Here is a 20394-nt window from a genome sequence, read left to right on the forward strand (position 1 = left end):
AGCCCGAGCCGGAAGCTCAGGGAGGCGCAACCGATCTCAGAGAACGCGAGCAGTCAGGCATGCTCAATCGAGCCGAGAGCAGCCGAACTCCAGCCGGCGGAGGTGGACGCTGCGCAGTTGCTGGAAAAGGTGCGTCGGGATACGGTGATGGGGAGGCAGGTGTAGAGCTTAAAAGAAGAGATCGCAGGATAGCGGGTGGGGCTTGAGCGGTGAGCAATATATACAAGAGGTTGCCAATTACTCTGTTTATTTTTCCTGTGCCGACTTCTGCTGGGGCTGGTCTGCTGCCTCTAAGGAAGTGTGGCCCTGCGAAGGGGTGAATTCAGGACGCCACTTTACTCTTGGGGAGAGGCATGGAGGTTTTCCTGGTCCGAGTTGCAGCTATCCCGGCATTGAGTCACCTGCAATTCTGCAATATTGATACACCGAATCTTACGTAGACATTTCGCCCTGTTACCTTAACACGCGTAACACGCAAAGTCCTTGAGGGTCAGATTTATTTGTTGTATTTATGATTCCCGTTTGTGACCTGCTCTTAATTTTAACAAGTTCCAAAGATCCGTTTGACTCCCACCCTGAGGATGTACGAAGTCTTTAAAAACCTGGTTACTGCATTCTCTCAGGCCTTGCGGGTGGTGTTTGATGCACAGATCGTCCGGATACTTCGGCTCTTTTTTAATTGTTTTTCTATTTCAAGTGTAAGTCGCCCAGAGTCATTCTGGCATTGGGTGACTTCTAAATCTACTAAATAAATAAAAATACATTCTAAAGTAAGTGTATCCAGAAACAGGTTTATTGAATAGGGTTTTCCCCAATATATATCCAAATAATTCGTTGCATACTGCATATTATATAACTGCAGTATATACAATATGCTTTGTGTGCAGAATATCCCAGGTTGAATCCCTGGCATCGCTAGATAGGGCTGAGAGAGCAGCAAGCTGCTTCAGTTAACATGGTACCTTCCAGATGTTTTGAGCTACAGCCTTTTGCCCTTGGCCAGGTTCTTGGCTGATTCTCAAAACATTAAGCAGGACCAGATCTAGTTAATGCTTGGGTGGGAGACCATTAGGGTTGTGGGCTAGATTGGGAAGTTGAAAACATCCTAGAAGAAGGTTGTAGCAAACCAGTTCAGCAATACTGCCAAGAGAATTACATGGATATGTCCGTGAAGTCACCAGAAATTGAACTCAACTCAAAGAAGAGTTTGGGTTGCCTGGATAAGATGAGAGTTAAAATCAAAGCATACTGAGCTATTAAAAACCAGTGCTCTGAATCTGGCGAAAAGCAGTTTCCTGTGTTGACAATCAAATATCCTCATTTATTGATGGCTGTGTATTGTAAACTATTGGGAAGGTTTTGCACTGCAGAAGACCCCAATACAGGACTAGGGCACAACAGGGCTAAATAGTCTTTCAGCAGCATTATTTTCAGATTACTGTCTTTTTATTATTGTGTAAGCTGCTCTGGGAGCTTTTCATCATTGTGAATTATTATTTTCCCCAAAAGTATTATTATTACCGTATTATCTTTATTACATGTTTATCCTGTCTTTCCTCCAGGAACTCACAGGGGCACACACAAGATTTCCTTTCATTTTTTCCAACACAACAGAATTGTGAGGTCAGTTGGACAGAGAGTGGAGTGACTGGCCCAAGGTGATCTAGTGAGCTTTATGGTGTGATAGGAACCAACATGGAGTGGAGCCCCCCCCCCCCAGTCCTAATCCAGGACTTTAATAGTGGGTCCAGAAATACTATACTGACTCTCTTCAGGCTGAAGCAGCAGGATACAAATAATTTTAAAAATCAGTCAATAAGCACACATTTATTCTGGAATTAAGTCTAAATCATTGTAACATACTTCCAAATAAATCTACTTTCTAAGAAAATGGAAGGCTTTAAATATCCTTCTTGTTTACCAGTTCCATACTTGATAGTCATAGTTCTACATGTCAGTAGAAGAGAAGCCATTTGTGAAGTTCCTTCTCATTTTAATCACAATTATATTCATCATAGCTATTGTAAATTAAAAAAAAATTGTTTCTAAACATACAGTGTACATCTACCAGTGACCTCTTTCCAACCAGGACTCTCTGATGCAAGGTTACATCATTTAAGTAGAAAGGCAGGGTGTAAATTAACAGCAGCAGTATTATCTCAAATTTAAAAATATTAGTATAGCTATTTCCCTAATATCTATTTTCTACTAAATTTTTATAAAGCATCTCAGTAACATTTAAATTTTCATGGAATGTTAATGGATAAAATTAAGCTATAAGGTAGCAACCCTTACTTGGAGGAAAGTCTCTTTGAATGCAATGGAGCTTTTTTCAAATAAACATACATACAAAGATTTCAGTTGTAATGGAAAATTGATATAGTCCCATACTGACCTGAGTGACAAATTTGGTGCTTGAGATGAATGAGGCTTATGGATTGAAAATGAGAAAGAAATGGGAATATATGTGAAACCAATAGAAGCGAATATGTGTAGCTCAGGGTTGAACTGTGGAGTCCTTGGTGTTCTCTGAGCTTGGTTCTTTTCAGTGTTGGTGGGGGATAAGCAGATATTACTACCAGGCATACAATCAAGCAGTAAACAATACCCTAACAGAGGAACTACCAGAGGAAAAAATAAAACAAAACCCACGCCCCCACCAACACTGGCAGGGCAAGCTACTGTATATAAACAGAAAGCAAACCCCACTCCCTTCTAGCACTGAAGGTGTTACCTAGCTGGTAAACGTTTGCAGGAGAAGAACCAAGCTCAGAGAACATCAAGGACTCTACATATATGGGAAAGGTTGCAGCTCAGAAAATTTAGGCGCATAACAGGAGGTTGAACCATTTTTTCCAGAAAGGACAGCTTCAAAACATCAGTCTCTCATGGGAGCAAACAGCATCATTGGAGTGAAGAGCTTTATGTAACTAAATGTCAGCCTTCAGGCTTCCCCCAAACCAACACTGAAACAAGAATGCTTATAGGCAGAGGTTCAGGGGCATAAGACACTTGCATTACAGACTTTTTAAGAATAAAAAAAACTAGTGATTGCTAACAATAAGACTCAAGCCATATATATTGCAAATCCAAGGTTCAATTTAAGATTTCTTTCTCCTACCTTTGCATCGTAACAGAGTGCTATTCATTTCCCAGCAGGAGCAGGAGCTGATACCTATGCACTATTACTGTATTGTAATGGACCAGTCTGGTCTTGGATCCTTAGCTTCTGACCTTGCACACACTAGCCCTCACAGCTAGACCTGGGATGTGCAGATCCAGTCACTAGCAATTTAAATCTTCCTCACAGGGCTGTTGTAAGGGTAAAGTGATTGGAAGTATAAAAGTGAGACTGTTTCCAGCATTAAGGAGCATGCTTCCACTTGTATAATAAGATGGTCACCAATGGTATTTGGTTTGATTAAAGCCATGAGGAAAATAGGATGTGTTGCTTGTTTTGATATCCTGCATTCCTATAAGAACAAGGACTTGCTTAAATGTTGTTTTGTGGAAACTTTCCGTTATCCTATTTAATGATGTGGGGAAATGAGGCAGCTGGTAATGCTACCGCTCTTTTCCAGTATATAATTTGGTTTACTGCTGACAGCGAAGACAGAAGAAAATACAATAATGGTTTCATCTCCATTTGAATTGCACCTGGTGCATCTCGATCTCAAGGGGGCTCCTCCCAAAGTCTCCTACCTGGCAGAGGTAACATAGTCTTTTTCTGTATAATCTGGGAATTGATTTGTAGCTCCACCCAGCTCAAAAAAATAGTCTTCATTCTATAAATTGCATAATTGCTGATGAGAATCCAATGGGAATGTGGTGGGATATAAATGTTATTAATCAGTCAATCAATTAGAAAACATTCCGAGGAGCTGCAATGTTACTAGAATTCAGTTAACTGTGCATTTAAGTACAGTGACCTGGAAATAATACTTTAGAAATAATAGTTTCTAAATCAGCAACAACTCTGAAATGTGACTTTAGGGAGAACTGAAGAAATGTTGTGCTGGATTAGGCTAGTCCATCTGTCTAGGACCACAGTGAACAAGTAAATGTCTCTGGCAGCATAGAAGCACTTCCCACCTGTTTTCCCCAGCAACTTATTGTCTTAAATACTGGTAGTACTATGAAACCATCATGGCTATTAGTCATTATCTTCTATGAATTTATCTAATCCCCCTACCTTGAGACCATCAGTTTTCCAACCATCACCCTTCCATTGCAAAGTTAAATATGTGCTGTGTATTGTTCCTATTAGTTGTCCTGAATCTCCCACATTCAGTTAACCCAGATGAGCCTGGGTTCTAGCATTTTGAAAGAAAAAAGCTTCTTATCCACTTTTTGTACTGTATGCATAATGTTTATAATTTCTCCATAAGGAAGGAGAACACCAAGGAAGATTCTGCTCTATGCTTGCTGCATGTTTTGTACAGGGCGAAAAGAAGGGAGCTAAAGCAAGCTATCTCACCAGATCTAAGGGTAGCAAACAATATACCCAGGAGGCATTTCCTAAGGCCATTGTTAACTTATAAAATTAAATGTAGCAGTTCACCACTGACTAGAGATTTGAGATGTTTTATGCAACCAACAGATCTTCCCATTGCTCCATGTCCTGGGTGCAAATGGTATTCTCCTTGAATATGAGGATATGTACCCTTATGATGGAGAACTGAAGCCTCTCCGAGCAAATGATGCATACAGGTATGTTAGCTGTCTGGCCTTCTCAGAAGAGCCAACATTGAGATGTAGTCTCTGGTTCTCTTGTCTCACTTAAATCCCAGGTTGTATAGAGCTGTGCCAAGCCATTGTAACTGATGTAAATTTACTGCTGAGGGGCAAACTCTTTATTTTTTGAATATCCTCAAAACTGTCCGCATCCAGTGCTGATTTCTTCTGTTTGCTCGGCACTGGGTAGTGGGTTAGAGTCTAGAGTATCTAATATTTAGAAACTTTAGTTTATTTCAATTTGCTGCAGGTATGGACATGTAAAGTAGATGCAATCCATCCATTAGGTGAAGCAAACACACCCATGAAAGATGGAATTCTAAATAAAAAACATGGAATTAAATGTGTAATTGACAATGAATGTCTGTCTGTCTCTTTTTCTAGTCCCTCTGAGGTTAAAGAGATTTTAAAGCTGGCAAAGTTGCATGATTTAGAGGTTATCCCCTTAATACAGACTTTTGGACATATGGAGGTAAGTGCTGGCTTCTAGATAGGGAGGTGGCAACCCACAGCCCATGAAATAACTGCTCATGATTGTTGAGAGGAAGGACTAGACCTTCCATTTTCACCTGTCAATCAGATTCAGAAATGGTGTTTTGTTATAGAAAGAATCAGTGGCCAACCCTCCAGATAGTTAGGAGGAGGAGCAGCATATTTGTCTTCCCATCCCTCTCTCCCATAAATTCTGTTTAAGATCATGGGAGTGAGAGGAAGAGATGAGTATGTGAAAGAATGAATAGGTACATAGATATGTGAATGGATACATATGGTATGTTAATTGTATATGCATTAGAGTGGAATCACTGGATTCAGTGGGACTTCCGAGTAAATGTAGAAATTTCAGCCGTGAAAACAAAAAACTAAGAAAAAAAAGATGCTACCAAAGAGAGAGAGAGAGAGAATAGTATCAAAAGTGGCATGAATTGCTACTGAAAAGTGGGACAATTTCCTTGCTTCTTCTGTCCTCCTCTGTCTCCTGTTCCACCACTGTTTTCTGTAGTTCTGAGATGTTTTATTGATAGGTTTGCTTATATAGACAGCATTTCTGCATTTGTAGCTATACAATTTTCTGGATTGCTATGTTTGCTTTGGTTTGTGGATTACTGTCTCTGGTTCTTGCTTCTCCTACAGTTTGTTCTGAAACACAAAGAATTCTGCCACCTTCGGGAAGTGGCAATGTTCCCCAACACAGTGAACCCCCATAAAGAGGATTCCTTGAAGTTGGTTAGCACAATGATAGAGCAAGTGATTGCACTGCATGATGATCTCCAGTGGTTTCACCTTGGCTGTGATGAGGTAATGTTTGGAAGCACGGACCTGAATTTGTTCAGGGGAGACAGTGCCATTTAGCAGTAGTCATATTCTGTTGGCACATTATGATGTTTCCTCGTGGTTTTAATGTTTCCCTTGATGCCAACTTCCATGGGATCATTCTGATCAGCTTTCATTATGCATCAACCATTTACACCTTTCCATCTTTCATTTTAGCCGCCTGTTATTACTTTCTGTTAGTTTGATTGTACCCTCATGTTACAGCTATGTAAGGAAGATGAAGAAACCTCCTTGCAAGACAAGGATGAAAACACACAAAACACATCTTTCAGTTAGCTCCATTCCTAAAACAAAATATACATGTTTCAGTTGTTTTGGTCCATACAAAAAAAAACCAAAACCAAAAAAAAAGCTGCTTTGTCCCAGATACTGACTGAAAAGCGTTTTTCTGGGCATAAGTGGGAGTGGATTTTTGCAGTAGCAGCAGCTCAGGGGAGGAAGGGAAAGCACTGGTAAAGATTGTGAGGGTGGATAGGCCAGTGGGATATGCCAAGTTGGGACATTGGCAGCAGATCTGGCTGAGGGGACAAAGGAAAGGGGAGGCAGTACAAAAATGGACAAACAGGCCAGCACAAAATCCATGCAGAGGAAAGGGGACAGCACACAGTTGCATTGCCGTACTCACCCTGTAAAATCACTACAGATTTCCACTGGGTTTTGCTTCAGCCAATACCCAGAGTAGCCCAAATAGTTCATGGTTTATTTCCACCAAACACTGGCTGATCCAAAATTATTTCAGAACTTTTGGAACATGATGGTTTGCTCTATGTTTGAAATAAAACATATTTTCCATTGTGTTCACACCTGCACTTGGATTCATTATAACATTTTTTGCCCATCCATCCTTGGTACTATCCTGCAATTATCTGATATCATCAGATATTTTCTTACAAAAAACACAGTATAATTAAGCTTTACTAACTCATAAACATGGAGTAGAATTAATAATGCCTGCAGGAATCCATCAGGTTTCCCGGTGTGGGAAATGACAGATCTCTTAGTCACTTTAAAGTTGAGCCTGACTCCTCACCAGGATTTGGCTGAAGATTCTCAGACATGGCTTTGCTAAATTAGAATCTTTATTGCTGACAAAAATGAAGCCGCACAGAGTAGTTGATTGCCTGCTGTTAGTGCAAAGTTGTAAAAGAATTTTATACCTGGGGTGTGTTAAATGTAGGTTTCTTCCTTTGATTCCTCCCACCTCAACTTTTCTAGATTCAGAATTTTGTGTTTTATTGGTTCTTCATATTTGTTAGCCCACTTTAATATGACCTGACTTTATTTATTAAATGGATTTATATCTTGTCTTTTGTCCAAGAGCTCAAGGAGGCCTACATGAGACTTGAGTGTTTCCACATGACACAGTAACACAGAAGTTGCCTGAAAGAAAAGTAGCACTGAACAAAAGTTTTGATTTTATATATTCAGGTGTATTACCTTGGTGAAGGGGAAGAGTCCAAGGAATGGCTGCAGCAAGAAGAAAATACTGTTGAAAAGTTGTGCCTAGCCCACATGAAAGCAGTGGCCAGTCATGTAGCCTCAGCCCATCCCACAGTAAAGCCAATTGTGTGGGATGACATGCTGAGGAAAATGAGTGAAGAAACCCTGAGAGGTAGGTAGTCACTTCTGCAGAATTCCAGTTGCAGCTTTGGAATATTTGAGCAAGGTCAATAATTTTTGAGAGGCCACCATTCATCAGCCTCATTTGCACTATATAATAAGCCATAAGGTTTGTTTAGTGTGAAGATGCCTGCCGACCCAAGCTGCATGGCTACCAGATCTCCTATCTGCATTTGTTTACGGTCCCACACACACTATCTCCACCTGAAATTATCTGTATGAAATAGTCATAAATAAGTTATGGCTAGTGTCTATGGCTAAATTGGGCAGGAAGGAGCATGCATCCTGCATTTGGACAAGATTAGCTGTGAAGAAACCATAGATGGACATTTGGAATTGTGTTGCTTGGAAACAAGAGCCAGTGCACTCACAGATATTAACCAAACATTCTTATTATGTATTGGGAATATACGCATTCTAATCCCATAGCCTCTCAAGCATCTTGAGGTACTCCTGCAGAAGTAAGACCAATTTATAATAATAATAAAGGAAATTTTCCCTTCTTTCTTTTCATGGTGGAGATAGTAATTCTGAATGCATAAAGAAGCTCTTTGATCATTTGGAGAAGCCTGTTGCATTTTTCATAAAAGTTATGTTTGTTCAGTAGCTGTTTCTACCAACTATGCCATAGTTTGGAGTCTGAACATCATAAAAAAGTAAGCACGTGAACCTAATAATTTTTTAAAAGCTGCACAAAGCCAAATTGCTATGCTGTTTGAAGTGCAGTTCTTCTGGGAACACTAAAAGTACATACACAAAATACACAATTAAAACATGTAAACCTATAATCATTACAATTAGCACTGAAAAGAATGTCTATTGTGAACAGTTAAACATTTTAAAAATAAAAATCCAAAAATATACAAATGCTGCCGCTTCACATGATAGGAAATGATTTGAAAATATGGAAGCACCTTAATGAAATGAATTGGATTAGTACATAAAGATATTGTTGAATTAGAGGTAAATAATGTTCTGATTCAGTACTGAACTGAGGGATTGACAGTATCTTCTTCAGTCTTGCCCACACAAACCATATTTGGGGTTAGGGTCAAGAATATGATGTATACCTCCACATTACCCATAATTCTCCAAAACTGGTTTAAAATTAGAATAGTTTAAAACTCTTAAAAAGGCAACAGTATTGTGAGATCACCACATCTTGTGTGATTTCATGAGTGAATGCTAAAATCACTTGTTTTGTTAATCTTTATTACTGGCTTCATTAATCCACTCCAGGAGAGGCAGGAATTTTCAGAGTTTTAGCCACTGTTCTCTAAATTACAGAAATAGGAATTGTTCGTACAAACCTGAGAACAAACATCACAAAAGTATTATAATCGTTTGTATTTCTGTTTCTTTCCAGATTCTGGGTTAGCACAACTGACAGAGCTGATGATTTGGGACTACACTCCTGATCTTGATGTGGAAAGTAAAGGTTTGTACGTTGATGTTTTTCATTTGAAAAAGTGTAACTAAAATACATAGTCATGATTCTCAGAGTAAGTATAACTTCACATAGCACTGCATTCAGCAGATAGTAGGTTATCCTAGAACTGGGATTAAATTTCCATATAGTCATGAAGGGTAATGGATGTTGTCAGACTAAACACAGAGTATGCTTGTTTAGAATCAGTCCCCTTTTGCTCAAGTTTTTAACAACAGTAACAACAACAAACCAGCAATGGCCTGGTTGGGGATGGAGGCTTATCTGCTCTTTATCCCCTTTGTGCTTGTGACTCACATAGAAACATACATACAGTATAGAATGAAACCAAGGTAGGAGCAGCAGAAATGCTGCTACAGAAGCAACCTTGTTTATTGGTATCTATGCCTTCTTTGCTCTTTTCCCAAAATATTATATGTAATCCTCGACTTTCAGCAATAATTGGGACTGGAATTTCCATTGCTAAGCGATATGGTAGTAAGCATGACCGCATCACTTAGTGACAGCAATCCCTGCAGTCCTGATTGCATTAAGTGAATCCCACAGGTGAGGCAACTTCCTGCCAGCTTCCCACAACCAAAGTCAGTAGGAAAGCTGACAAAAAGTTGCAAGTCCCAGGCCCGCAGGCAGGCAACTGGGTGCTGCCAGGTGGGAAAGGGAGTGAGGGGTGTGTGTGGTGCAAGGGTGTGCGAGATGCACTGTGGGGGTCAGGGAAAGTGTGTGTGGCAGTGTGCAAGAGGCACCCTGCTAGTCAGGAGGGTGAATGGGGGTGCGTGAGGTGCTGCATGGGTCAGGGAGGGGCTGTGGGGCTGTGGGAGGGTGCAGAGGGTCTGGGGAGGGTGCATGGATGGGGGAGAGTTACCCCAGCAACTTGCAACCTTCCCTGCCAGCTTCCCCATTGACTGGGGAAGCCGGCAGGGAAGGTTGCAAATAGCAATCACATGATTATGGGTGGCTTTGCAACTGGTCGTAAGTGCAAACAGGTCGCCAAGCTTACAGATCACAATCACATGACCACGGGAGAGCTGGGATGGTGGTAACTCTGAGGACTGTAACTGCCATTGTTCAGCACCATCGTAACTTCAAACAATTGAAGGAATGGTCATAAGTCGAGGACTACCTATAATGGCTTCTAACTATAAGCTAGCCATTTATTTGCTTGGGATAAGATATGGATCAAGTCATGATTACAGATTTTGATTAAGGTCTGACTTACAGTCTGGATTTGCACAATGTGCTAAGCCAATGACTGCATGACTCAGCATGTGTGAACCATGTTGATTCTGTCATCTTAACAAAACTCAGAGTTTTTGTCATGGACAAGATATACAAGAAATGAAAAGCTGATTTCCATTTGTTGGCATATGTTAAGGTTAAGAAATAATTAGCCCTTTGCCTCCTAGGCCTTCTTTATAGCTTCATTTCAACAGGTACAATTTGTACACTTATTCTTAAAAAGATCTTGGAAATATTTTAATAATAAACCTATCAATGCAAAGAAAAAACTTTCACTTTGATGGAAAGCCCCACTCATTTAAATTTCAAAACAATTCCTAGATAGTTAAAGGAATACAGAGTATTGGGTGTTAAATGATAATTAGTACTTGGGGCACTTTTAAAAAGAGGTTAATATTATGCAAGTGCAGATCCTACATGTTTTACTAATTGAGCTTAATCAGTTGTGTGAACAGAGCCTTAGAATCACTATCTTTTATTACTTTATTACTAATCTGCAATTAGTTTCTGCTTCTTGGAAATCAGCTGTATCCACAGAAGAGGGCTTTACATCCAAAACTTACATAAATTTTGCCTATAAATGATGGACTTTCCCCTCACATTTTAATAGTTCATGCAACAGGTGTTATTTCTGTCTCTTTTGTATCCAGCAAGTCTCATTGAAAAGTACCAGAAGTGTAACTTTTCAAAATTCTGGTTTGCTAGCGCCTTTAAAGGAGCCACTGGAGTAAACCAGTGCTTGACACTCATTGGACATCATCTTAAAAACCATGAGCAATGGCTGAAAGTAGTTGGGAGCAGTCCTGTTGGTATCATAAGAGGGATCGCTCTGACTGGCTGGCAAAGGTAACTAAATTGTATGCAGATCAGTAGAAAATATAGTATTATTAATATACTGCAAATTTTAAGAGCACTCTTAAAATTGCCCTAAGGGAACTGTGTCATACTAAGTCATTATACATAAGCATGTAGTCCTAGCTTAAAAAAACAAATTCCTTGTAGTACTGGAGCTATAACTTGAGACAAAATTCCCACTTTCACCATTAAATTTGATGATTCTCTCCAACTGAGTCTAAAATTCTGCAGCATCTTCTGTTTGTATCACCCAATGACTTTCACAACTACCTCTTTTTCTGAATTTCCTAAGATCTAAGGTTTCCTTTCCGTTGCATCTCCTAATAATTGTATTGCATAAAAATGTTCAGTTTTGCAAATGTATCAAGTACACACGCATCATTTGTTCAGATTGGTTTTGTTGTAGTTATAGACACGCTGTAAAAGAACATGCAGATATATTATGGGTCATTTTTGTTAGCTGAAGAGGCATAGCTTCCTAAAGTTCTTGCATTCTCTGACACTGCTGCTGCGCTGCCTTAATAGGCCTGCATTTTCTTCTTTAGGTATGACCACTTCTCTGTTTTGTGTGAACTTCTGCCTGCGGGAATTCCATCCTTAGCCATATGTCTCCGGGCATTAAAGAATGGTATAGTATGATTCTTTCTTCAGTCAATTAAACCACACGCTCAGCGTCTATCAGCCCTTCAAGGTAGTCCAGGCAGGAAACCCCAACCATGAATACTAACACTATCTTTACTGTAGGGTTACAATAACAGTATCTTGCAAGTCTGAAAGTGCTTACCCCCTCCTCTGCCTTTACTTTCCAGAGAACTAGGGAGGCTCTCATCTCAGATGCTTTCTTCCCCCCCATTCCTTTTGTGGGCTAAGATACCTCCTGTCTGACCATTGCCCTGGCTGCAGCTCTTCCTCCTGTCTCCCAAGTTTATTCTCATAGCCCGTTACAGCATCACACATACAAAAAAACCTTTTTATTTAATTTTATTACAAGTTTTTTTTAAAAAAATACACAAAATTAAAAAAACCCACCAAACTACAAAAAATAAGGAAAAATAAAAATAAAAGAACATAATTAACAACAAATAATAAAAAGAAAAAATATGGACAATTTAGGCATATCATCTGTGTATCAAATTTTAAACAATGTATGAACATTTCACATTAAAAAAAAAGACTCTATTATTGTAAAATGTCTTGAAATCTGTGCCAAAGGAAACATTGTATCTTTTTTATTAATAGAAAGAAACACCTTTTCAAAAATGAATAAATTACACATGACGTGACTTCAGCCTTAATATCGATTATATTAAGGTGCTTTTCCAATTTCTCAAAATAATGCTCCTAGCAATTTCCCATGCTGGATTTTACAATAAAATTTCACATTTTTGGAACATTATATATATTAAAATATTGTTCTAAAAGATGCCGATAACTCACAAGATCAAATCATACCAGCATCATAAAAAAGCTTCAGGATTACTAATACCATAATGTCGGCATTCCTTGAAATAGTCTCTTTTTCTCTTCTAATTTTACCCATACATTTTATGTTTGTAACCTATAATGAGCAGCAGTGTCCTTTGACTACATTTAGTATCTCATATAGCTAATTGTGGTTAACAATATGTTAACTGGAAACTGAGGCAGTGATAATGTGGCCTGTAACTCCAGGGAAATACTGCCCTTACATATTTGAGCCCAATCCTAGATACTCCCTGTATCACATCAAATAGGAAGGATTATCTGATGATTTTAAGGTATTTACAAATTTACTCAGAACTGTGGCTTTTACACATCTAACCTGAAGGAGATTATGGATCCTAAATGTTAAAGTATCTGTAGCACTCAACATCATTTGAGCAACAGAAGAGGGGTGGGCAGAGACTTATCCAGAGAACTGACACAGTGACATGTCCAACTGAGGAACTTCTGAACAGGACTTTTATTGCTATTATCACCTACATGAAATGATGCAGCAGGAGCATGTCTAAATTCTAAAGACATATTTTTGGCATTCCTCCTTGATTTTTCATTGCCATAGTAATAAATCATTGTACAAGATAACTATCCAATTTTGTGTCCCTTTCCAAATTTTATGCTTAAAAAAACCCTCTCTTTGGATCTTCAAGGTGGCTATTCAGAAAAAGTGAAAGAAGATGTAGAAAAATTACTGGGGCTGTCCCATTTGGAAATAGACACTTTCATGAGGTAAACGTCCCAAGTTCTCCATTATTATTGAATTGTTATTACAAATTAGATCTGCTATAACTCATCTTCAAAGTAAGGATTTGGGAATGGAACATTTTGGAGAACTCCAGAACATTCTGTTCTGCCTTAGAACCATGCCCAAACTCCACGAGCATGTCATTCCAGGGACAGTTCAGCTGTTTCTGGAAATAATCTTCCAAAATGGAAGTGGCTTGAGATACAACTCCAAAAACTCTTGAACTACCCTCAGAATGGCATGGTTTGAGGTGAAATGTTCCAGATTTCTCTGAAATATTCCATTCCTAAGTTAGTGAGCTTTGCACATCCTTTCTTCTAAATTAGGGGTAAGCAAAGCTGCATAATACGTTTTTTAAATTACTTGGGGGGGGGGATTTCCAAGGATAATAGCATCTTGGAGGGAAGCAGAGGCCATTGAAAGAGGAACTATAGGGCCACAAGTTGGCATCCCTCTCTTAAATATTTAACATTTGAACCAAGATTAATTAAATTACAGGTAGACCTCAGGTTATGTCCATTTGTTCAGTGACCATTCAAAGTTACAATGGCACTGAACAAATGGTACTTACAATGGGTCCTTGTAGTTCCAGCCATCACAGCGTCCCCATCATTGTGATCGCGATCCAGGCACTTGCCAACTGGCCCAGATTTCCATCTGTTGCAGCATCCCACGGTCACGTGATCATGATTTGCGACCTTCCCTTCCCTTCCACTTTACCACAAGCAAAGTCAACAGGGAAGCCAGCAGGAAGTTGGAAGCAGTCACGTGAGGTCCTCGCTTAATGACTCCAAAAGGGACTGATGGAATTGCCATCACTAAGCCACGCAATCATGTGGCATCATGCTTTACAAGTGTGTCACTCAGCAATAGCAATTCTAGTCCTAATTGCCACTGTAACCTGAGGACTACCTGTATAGCTTGATAAAAGTCTGTCCATTGTCACTGGATAGAAAGCTGCCAGTCATTTCTGCTTTAACAACTGCTTTATTCAGGCTTTAGTACTCATTCATTCCCCTTCAAGGATGTACTAATGAATCTTATTAGCAGAGACATCAGCAAATACAGCAAGGACACCTGTCCCAAGTGGGGCTTTTTCTACTGAAGTCCTTAACTGTGAGGAAGTCAACAACTATATGCATAAATGTTTTCCTTCTACAAAGTTTGATCCCTCTACTGATTAGAAATCTCAAGAGAAGACCAGGGTTCATCCTCTTCCCTCATATAATGGGTACCTGAGTAGGGCTCAGGCATCATCCAAAAAGGCCTAAATGTGTTATGGGGAAGTTAATTCTTTACCCAATATTTTTTTAACATTTTTAAAATTCCATTTTAAAAAGGCTGCGCAGGGTGATTCACAATCAACTGAACAATATTATCTAGTCACTTATTATGAATAAAATGTTTTATTTTAGCCACTTATTATGAAGGCTGATGCAGATTCTCTTCTTGAACAGTGACATCACAGGGACTTTCCCAGGAAATGAAATTCTCTCACTTGTGACCCAAATTGCATTCTACCTCAAACCCTCAGTAGATGAACTTCTGGAAAACAACAGGTGGGAACTCCCCCTCCCCCCACAAAAAAAGGAGCTGATTCTTGAAGCACTTCTAATATATAATTAACTTTATACCTGTATAAAATACAGTATCCTTTTGCTATGTATTAAATCACCCAATAAACACCTCTTGGTCTCATAAAGTGAGACAGGGGCTTCAATCCTATAGAAGCTCCGATGAACATAAGCCCCATTAAACTCAGTGATGTTTATTTCTGAGTATGGTAGCTAGCATTGCAGTGGGAGACAACTCTGATTTATTTCAAAATAAATAAAAACATCAATTTCATCTCTTTCATCACTGACCCAAATATCACATCATGATTACATGGCATTAAGGAGTATCAATGTTGTGTTAAATAGCATTGAATAAATGTCTTCTAAATTTTAAATCCAATAATTGGACTTAGGTGATGTCTCTCAACTCAGTTTTTTTTTCATTCACATCAGTCTGTATTTTTAGATATGTTACAGGATGGTTTAGTCCCTATCACAGAAGAAGAAAGAAGATCCATCCCATAATGATTCATCACTTTCAACCAGATGCCCTAAGGTAATTCAAGACTTGTGATCTCTCGCAATATCGGCATTTTTAAAACTAGTTTGGGACAGATGGCCGTAGATTTGCACTCTTGTTCAAACCCATCAACATAGGCAGTTCCATGCTGAGACTTAGGTGATGTTTTCTATGGATTCAATCTTGACTTAATCAGGTTCAGAGCCAAAGTTAATGGGACTTATATCAGTTGTAGCAAACGTATCTCATTGATTTCAGTGCATCTGCTCAAGTACAATTATGCATGTTATTGTAAATTTTGATCAGCTGACAGAGTCCATATTTACTCAAATTCAGAAATGGAGAAATATTTCAGAAATTACCTTATTATAGAAGTAAATTATTCACTGATCCACTTATTCTTTATATAAAATATGTATATATGTATATATCAAATAAATGATAAAACTGATAAAAGCATAAAAGTACAGAGGTGACTAAAAACAAAAATCTCTGTACTGCCTATCACCTGTTTTTGAACCTCCTCCAACTACTGACTGAACTGCTGGGAAGTTCAGCAGCTCAGTCAGTAATTTTTCAGTAGTTTCGTGGATATTTAAACTGCTGACTTAAAAGGCTTAGGAAAATAATATTAACAAAATGCTGGTCTTTTGTGAGATGTGAAAGGTGAATTTAGCTAGGCGGGTATCATAATATTTAGAGGTAAGAGAATTAGTGGAAGGCTGACACATAACTAAAAATATGGAATGGGACTGGATATTAGAGCTGTGTCAGAAAATGATAAGAGATTGAATTGCTAGAGAAAGAAACAGGCATAGCATCCGAAGAAAGAAGCATGCTAAGGAGCAGAATCTTGAATACACAGGAGAGAAAATAGGATTATGCAAGAATTAGAAACATGAGAAACTTCAGAGATGGGAAACATGGTGAAATACAGTAGGGCAAAAAAGTATTTAGTCAGCCACCAATTGCGCAAGTTCTCCCACTTAAAAAGATGAGAGAGGCCTGTAATTTTCATCATAGGTATACCTCAACTATGAGGGACAAAATGAGAAAAAAAATCCAGAAAATCACATTGTCTGATTTTTAAAGAATTTATTTGCAAATCATGGTGGAAAATAAGTATTTGGTCACCTACAAACAAGCAAGATGTCTGGCTCTCACAGACCTGTAACTACTTCTTTAAGAGGCTCCTCTGTCCTCCACTCGTTACCTGTAGTAATGGCACCTGTTTGACCTTGTTATCAGTATAAAAGACACCTGTCCACAACCTCAAACAGTCACACTCCAAATTCCACTATGGCCAAGACCAAAGAGCTGTGGAAGGACACCAGAAACAAAATTGTAGACCTGCACCAGGCTGGGAAGACTGAATCTGCACTAGGCAAGCAGCTTGGTGTGAAGAAATCAACTGTGGGAACAATAATTAGAAAATGGAAGACATACAAGACCACTGATAATCTCCCTTGATCTGGGGCTCCATGCAAGATCTCACCCCGTGGGGTCAAAATGATCACAAGAACGGTGAGCAAAAATCCCAGAACCACACGGGGGGACCTAGTGAATGAGCTGCAGAGAGCTGGGACCAAAGTAACAAAGGCTACCATCAGTAACACACTACGCCGCCAGGGACTCAAATCCCTGATGAAGATGAACCGTGGCTGGGTCTTTCAGCATGACAATGATCCCAAACACACCGCCCGGGCAACGAAGGAGTGGCTTCGTAAGAAGCATTTCAAGATCCTGGAGTGGCCTAGCCAGTCTCCAGATCTCAACCCCATGGAAAACCTTTGGAGGGAGTTGAAAGTCCATGTTGCCCAGCGACAGCCCCAAAACATCACTGCTCTAGAGGAGATCTGCATGGAGGAATGGGCCAAAATACCAGCAAAAGTGTGTGAAAACCTTGTGAAGACTAACAGAAAACGTTTGATCTCTGTCATTGCCAACAAAGGATATATAACAAAGTATTGAGATGAACTTTTGATATTGACCAAATACTTATTTTCCACCATGATTTGCAAATAAATTCTTTAAAAATCAGACAATGTGATTTTCTGGATTTTTCCCCCCATTTTGTCTCTCATAGTTGAGGTATATCTATGATGAAAATTACAGGCCTCTCTCATCTTTTTAAATGGGAGAACTTGCACAATTGGTGGCTGACTACATACTTTTTTGCCCCACTGTATCTTGTATTGAATCAGATCACTGGCCCATTTAGGCAGTGTTATCTATACCAACTGCAGTAGTTCTCAACATGTCTTTAGAGCAAGGTAGAAAGTAGGGACCAGCAAATCTTGCACAGTCCAAAGGAGACAAGGATCGTATAACTGAAGAAATAGAGTTGGCAAGACATTGTAAGAAGGAAGCTTAAGTGGGAAGGGAATACATTGAACTAAAAAGTAACGGGAAAACCAATGTTTTAGTGCCAGTCTTCCATATATGCCTAATTAGTAATTGCAAAGTATGATCTGCACTCAAAAGGTCATGCTGGCATTAGGTGCAGAACACAACACTCTTAACAGGTATATGCAGTCTGTGCCATACCATAAAAATACTGAATATGTAATTAACTATAACTGATTTTTCACTACTTACTTTTTTTAAAAAATAGTCATTTAATCTTCAGAGCGTTACATAATGTTCTGTCCAATGCTGGCTATCAACTAGAGAATGAAAACTTTTGGCAGAAGTTATTCCCCTTACTTCTTGCATCTTCTCCTGTGTGCATGTTCTTTGTGGTACAATCGGTAAACCAAGGTATTTTCTTCAACATATGGCATCACTTTTTTTGCTTAGGCTTCTGACCAAATGGACTATTCTGACCCAAGAGTTGCAAACAGCCATGAAAAGGGTTTTCTACACCTCTGCTGTAGAAGAATGGATAGAAGAGAATGTCCAGCCAAGCCTTCAGAGACTTCAAGGAACAGTAGATGATCTGAATTGTGCAATACAGGCACTGTCATAGCATTCTGATATATGGCTTTGCTAATCAGAAACCCAATTTACAGTTAGAATCAAGCAGATAAATAAGGGGGATGTCCAGATGAATTTTAACAAGCTTGGCATTATGATGAAAGTTTGAAGTTATAACAGATTTGAGTCTTCTTCCTCTCATGGTTCTACAAGTTCTTCTGTGTAAAGGTAAACACAGTTTAAAACCTGTGTCTTTTAGGGCTAATTTAGACTTTCCAAATTAAATAAATCATGCAGACATTTTATCTTTTAAATAAATCTTTAAACATGTTGCACAGTCCACCTATTAGTATGCTTAGAATACTTCCCCTGAAGTGTGAGAAAGGTGAGTATAACCTTTTTCTCTCTTAATACTAGAATGGTCAGGCTTCTTCTAATTAAACTTAGTGGTGGGACATTCAGGACAGAGCAAAGGGAGTATGTCTTCACACAACCAAGAATTTAAAGGAATTCATAAAAAATATGATAGTGAGGATTATCATAGAGATAACTTAAAAATGGGCTTGTACAAATTAACAAAGCAGAGGACTATCACTGACTACATAGCATCAAGATAGAGAGATATCTTCCATTTAACTAAGACTTATATATTTACAATTATATCGGCAAGTCTAAAATGCTGATAGTAGAAGTTGCTACTGAGCAAACCTTGCATCTGCTTTTACACAGCTTCTGGAAGCTGAACCTTTAGTGATTTGAGCATGTAAAGTACCAACTTTTCCTTTTTTGCCAGACATTTAATACAGAAAAAAAAAATTGCAATTTTGTTAAAGTCATACTTCTCACAGAACTCCAAATAGGCATCTTTCCAATTTAAGTATTAAGGTTTATCCCAGCAAGGACTTTAATAGTGCTTTCCAATAAATTAAAATGTCTGGCCGAGGTTGGTTTACAACCCAAATGTTTATTTTTAGAAATAAATGTTGAACCTAGACTTTGTTCAGAAGTATATATAAGAACAGTGGCCTGCCTGATCCTGGGCAGAGATAGCAATCACATTTCCAAGAGTTTCTCAGATTACTTCCAACAGAATCTCTTAATATTGACCCAGAATAACCATCTGTAGTTGAGTTCTGAGATGAATGATGAGCATTAGGTTCCCATGTACCAGAACAGGTGACAGCCTTATGCCTCAATTTCCAGATGCAGCTCAGGTTCCCTGACCATCTCAACGTCACAAGCCTGTGTTGGATGCTCTTTGATATGGAATCATTTGCTATTTTAATTTTCTAACTATAATCTAGTTTGGATGGATATTTCTTCTACTCCGTCAATCTCAGTGAATTGTGAATGATTATCCAGTTTTTTAAAAACTTAATTTTACTTAATTTTGCAGGAAAAATTTTTTCATTTATAATGCCCTAACTCCAATAAACAAGTACTTATAGAATGGAGGTTACAACTTTTCCTAAACCATTGTTATTTTTTAAAAGCCAGAGGTTATTTTAAAAAGGAAACATTAAAAATGTTTTACTATAGTATTTGAATATCTGACAAGAAATATCAATACTGAATACGAAACAGTGCAATAATTTTTGAAGTATACAACAATTGAAAAACCACTTTATAAAGCAGAACCACTTTCCAACTGACATCTTAACACCTCTTAAATTACAGGATTTATCTGAACAAACACGTCTTTTTGACAAATATTTACACTGTTCTGGTCCAAGATACTTAGAAAATGATTAAAATAAAAATTGTTCAAGACAATCAATATACTTTAAGAATTTCTAGAATATGATGTATCTACTTTTTAAATCTGGAAACCAGGGAAAGACCCTAACACCTTTTTTAGTTTAATAAAACGTACTGGATAAATCATTTTGATATTTATTATTTATCTTTAAAAAAAATTCTAAACAGGCTGATCTCTGACATACGCAATTTTTCC

At 38.5% G+C, this 20394-nt stretch overlaps 1 protein-coding gene across 4 annotated transcripts; it reads left to right on the forward strand.

Annotated features, from left to right (window-relative positions):
- The first annotated feature begins 51 nt into the window (after positions 1 to 51).
- On the forward strand, positions 52 to 18492 carry HEXD (hexosaminidase D). 4 transcript variants are annotated; one of them, XM_088133430.1, is made up of 14 exons: positions 82 to 129; positions 1563 to 1623; positions 3582 to 3711; positions 4601 to 4710; positions 5119 to 5206; positions 5866 to 6030; positions 7495 to 7678; positions 9053 to 9124; positions 11020 to 11215; positions 11770 to 11852; positions 13354 to 13432; positions 14906 to 15007; positions 15471 to 15560; positions 18324 to 18492. In XM_088133430.1, exons 3-14 carry the CDS (start codon positions 3631 to 3633, stop codon positions 18490 to 18492), a joined length of 1419 nt encoding a protein of 472 aa, XP_087989556.1. In that variant the 5' UTR covers positions 82 to 129; positions 1563 to 1623; positions 3582 to 3630. The 4 variants fall into 4 exon arrangements, with proteins under 4 accessions (XP_007437304.1, XP_087989556.1, XP_025028329.1 ...); XM_007437242.3 differs by lacking the exon at positions 1563 to 1623 and having other exon boundaries at positions 52 to 129; XM_025172561.2 differs by lacking the exon at positions 1563 to 1623 and having other exon boundaries at positions 124 to 209.
- Positions 18493 to 20394: the final 1902 nt, after the last annotated feature.

Source organism: Python bivittatus, unplaced genomic scaffold, assembly GCF_059951505.1.
Source record: "Python bivittatus isolate LINGU-HERP-01145 unplaced genomic scaffold, Pbiv_v1 ctg000080_np1212, whole genome shotgun sequence".
Lineage (NCBI taxonomy): Eukaryota > Metazoa > Chordata > Lepidosauria > Squamata > Pythonidae > Python > Python bivittatus.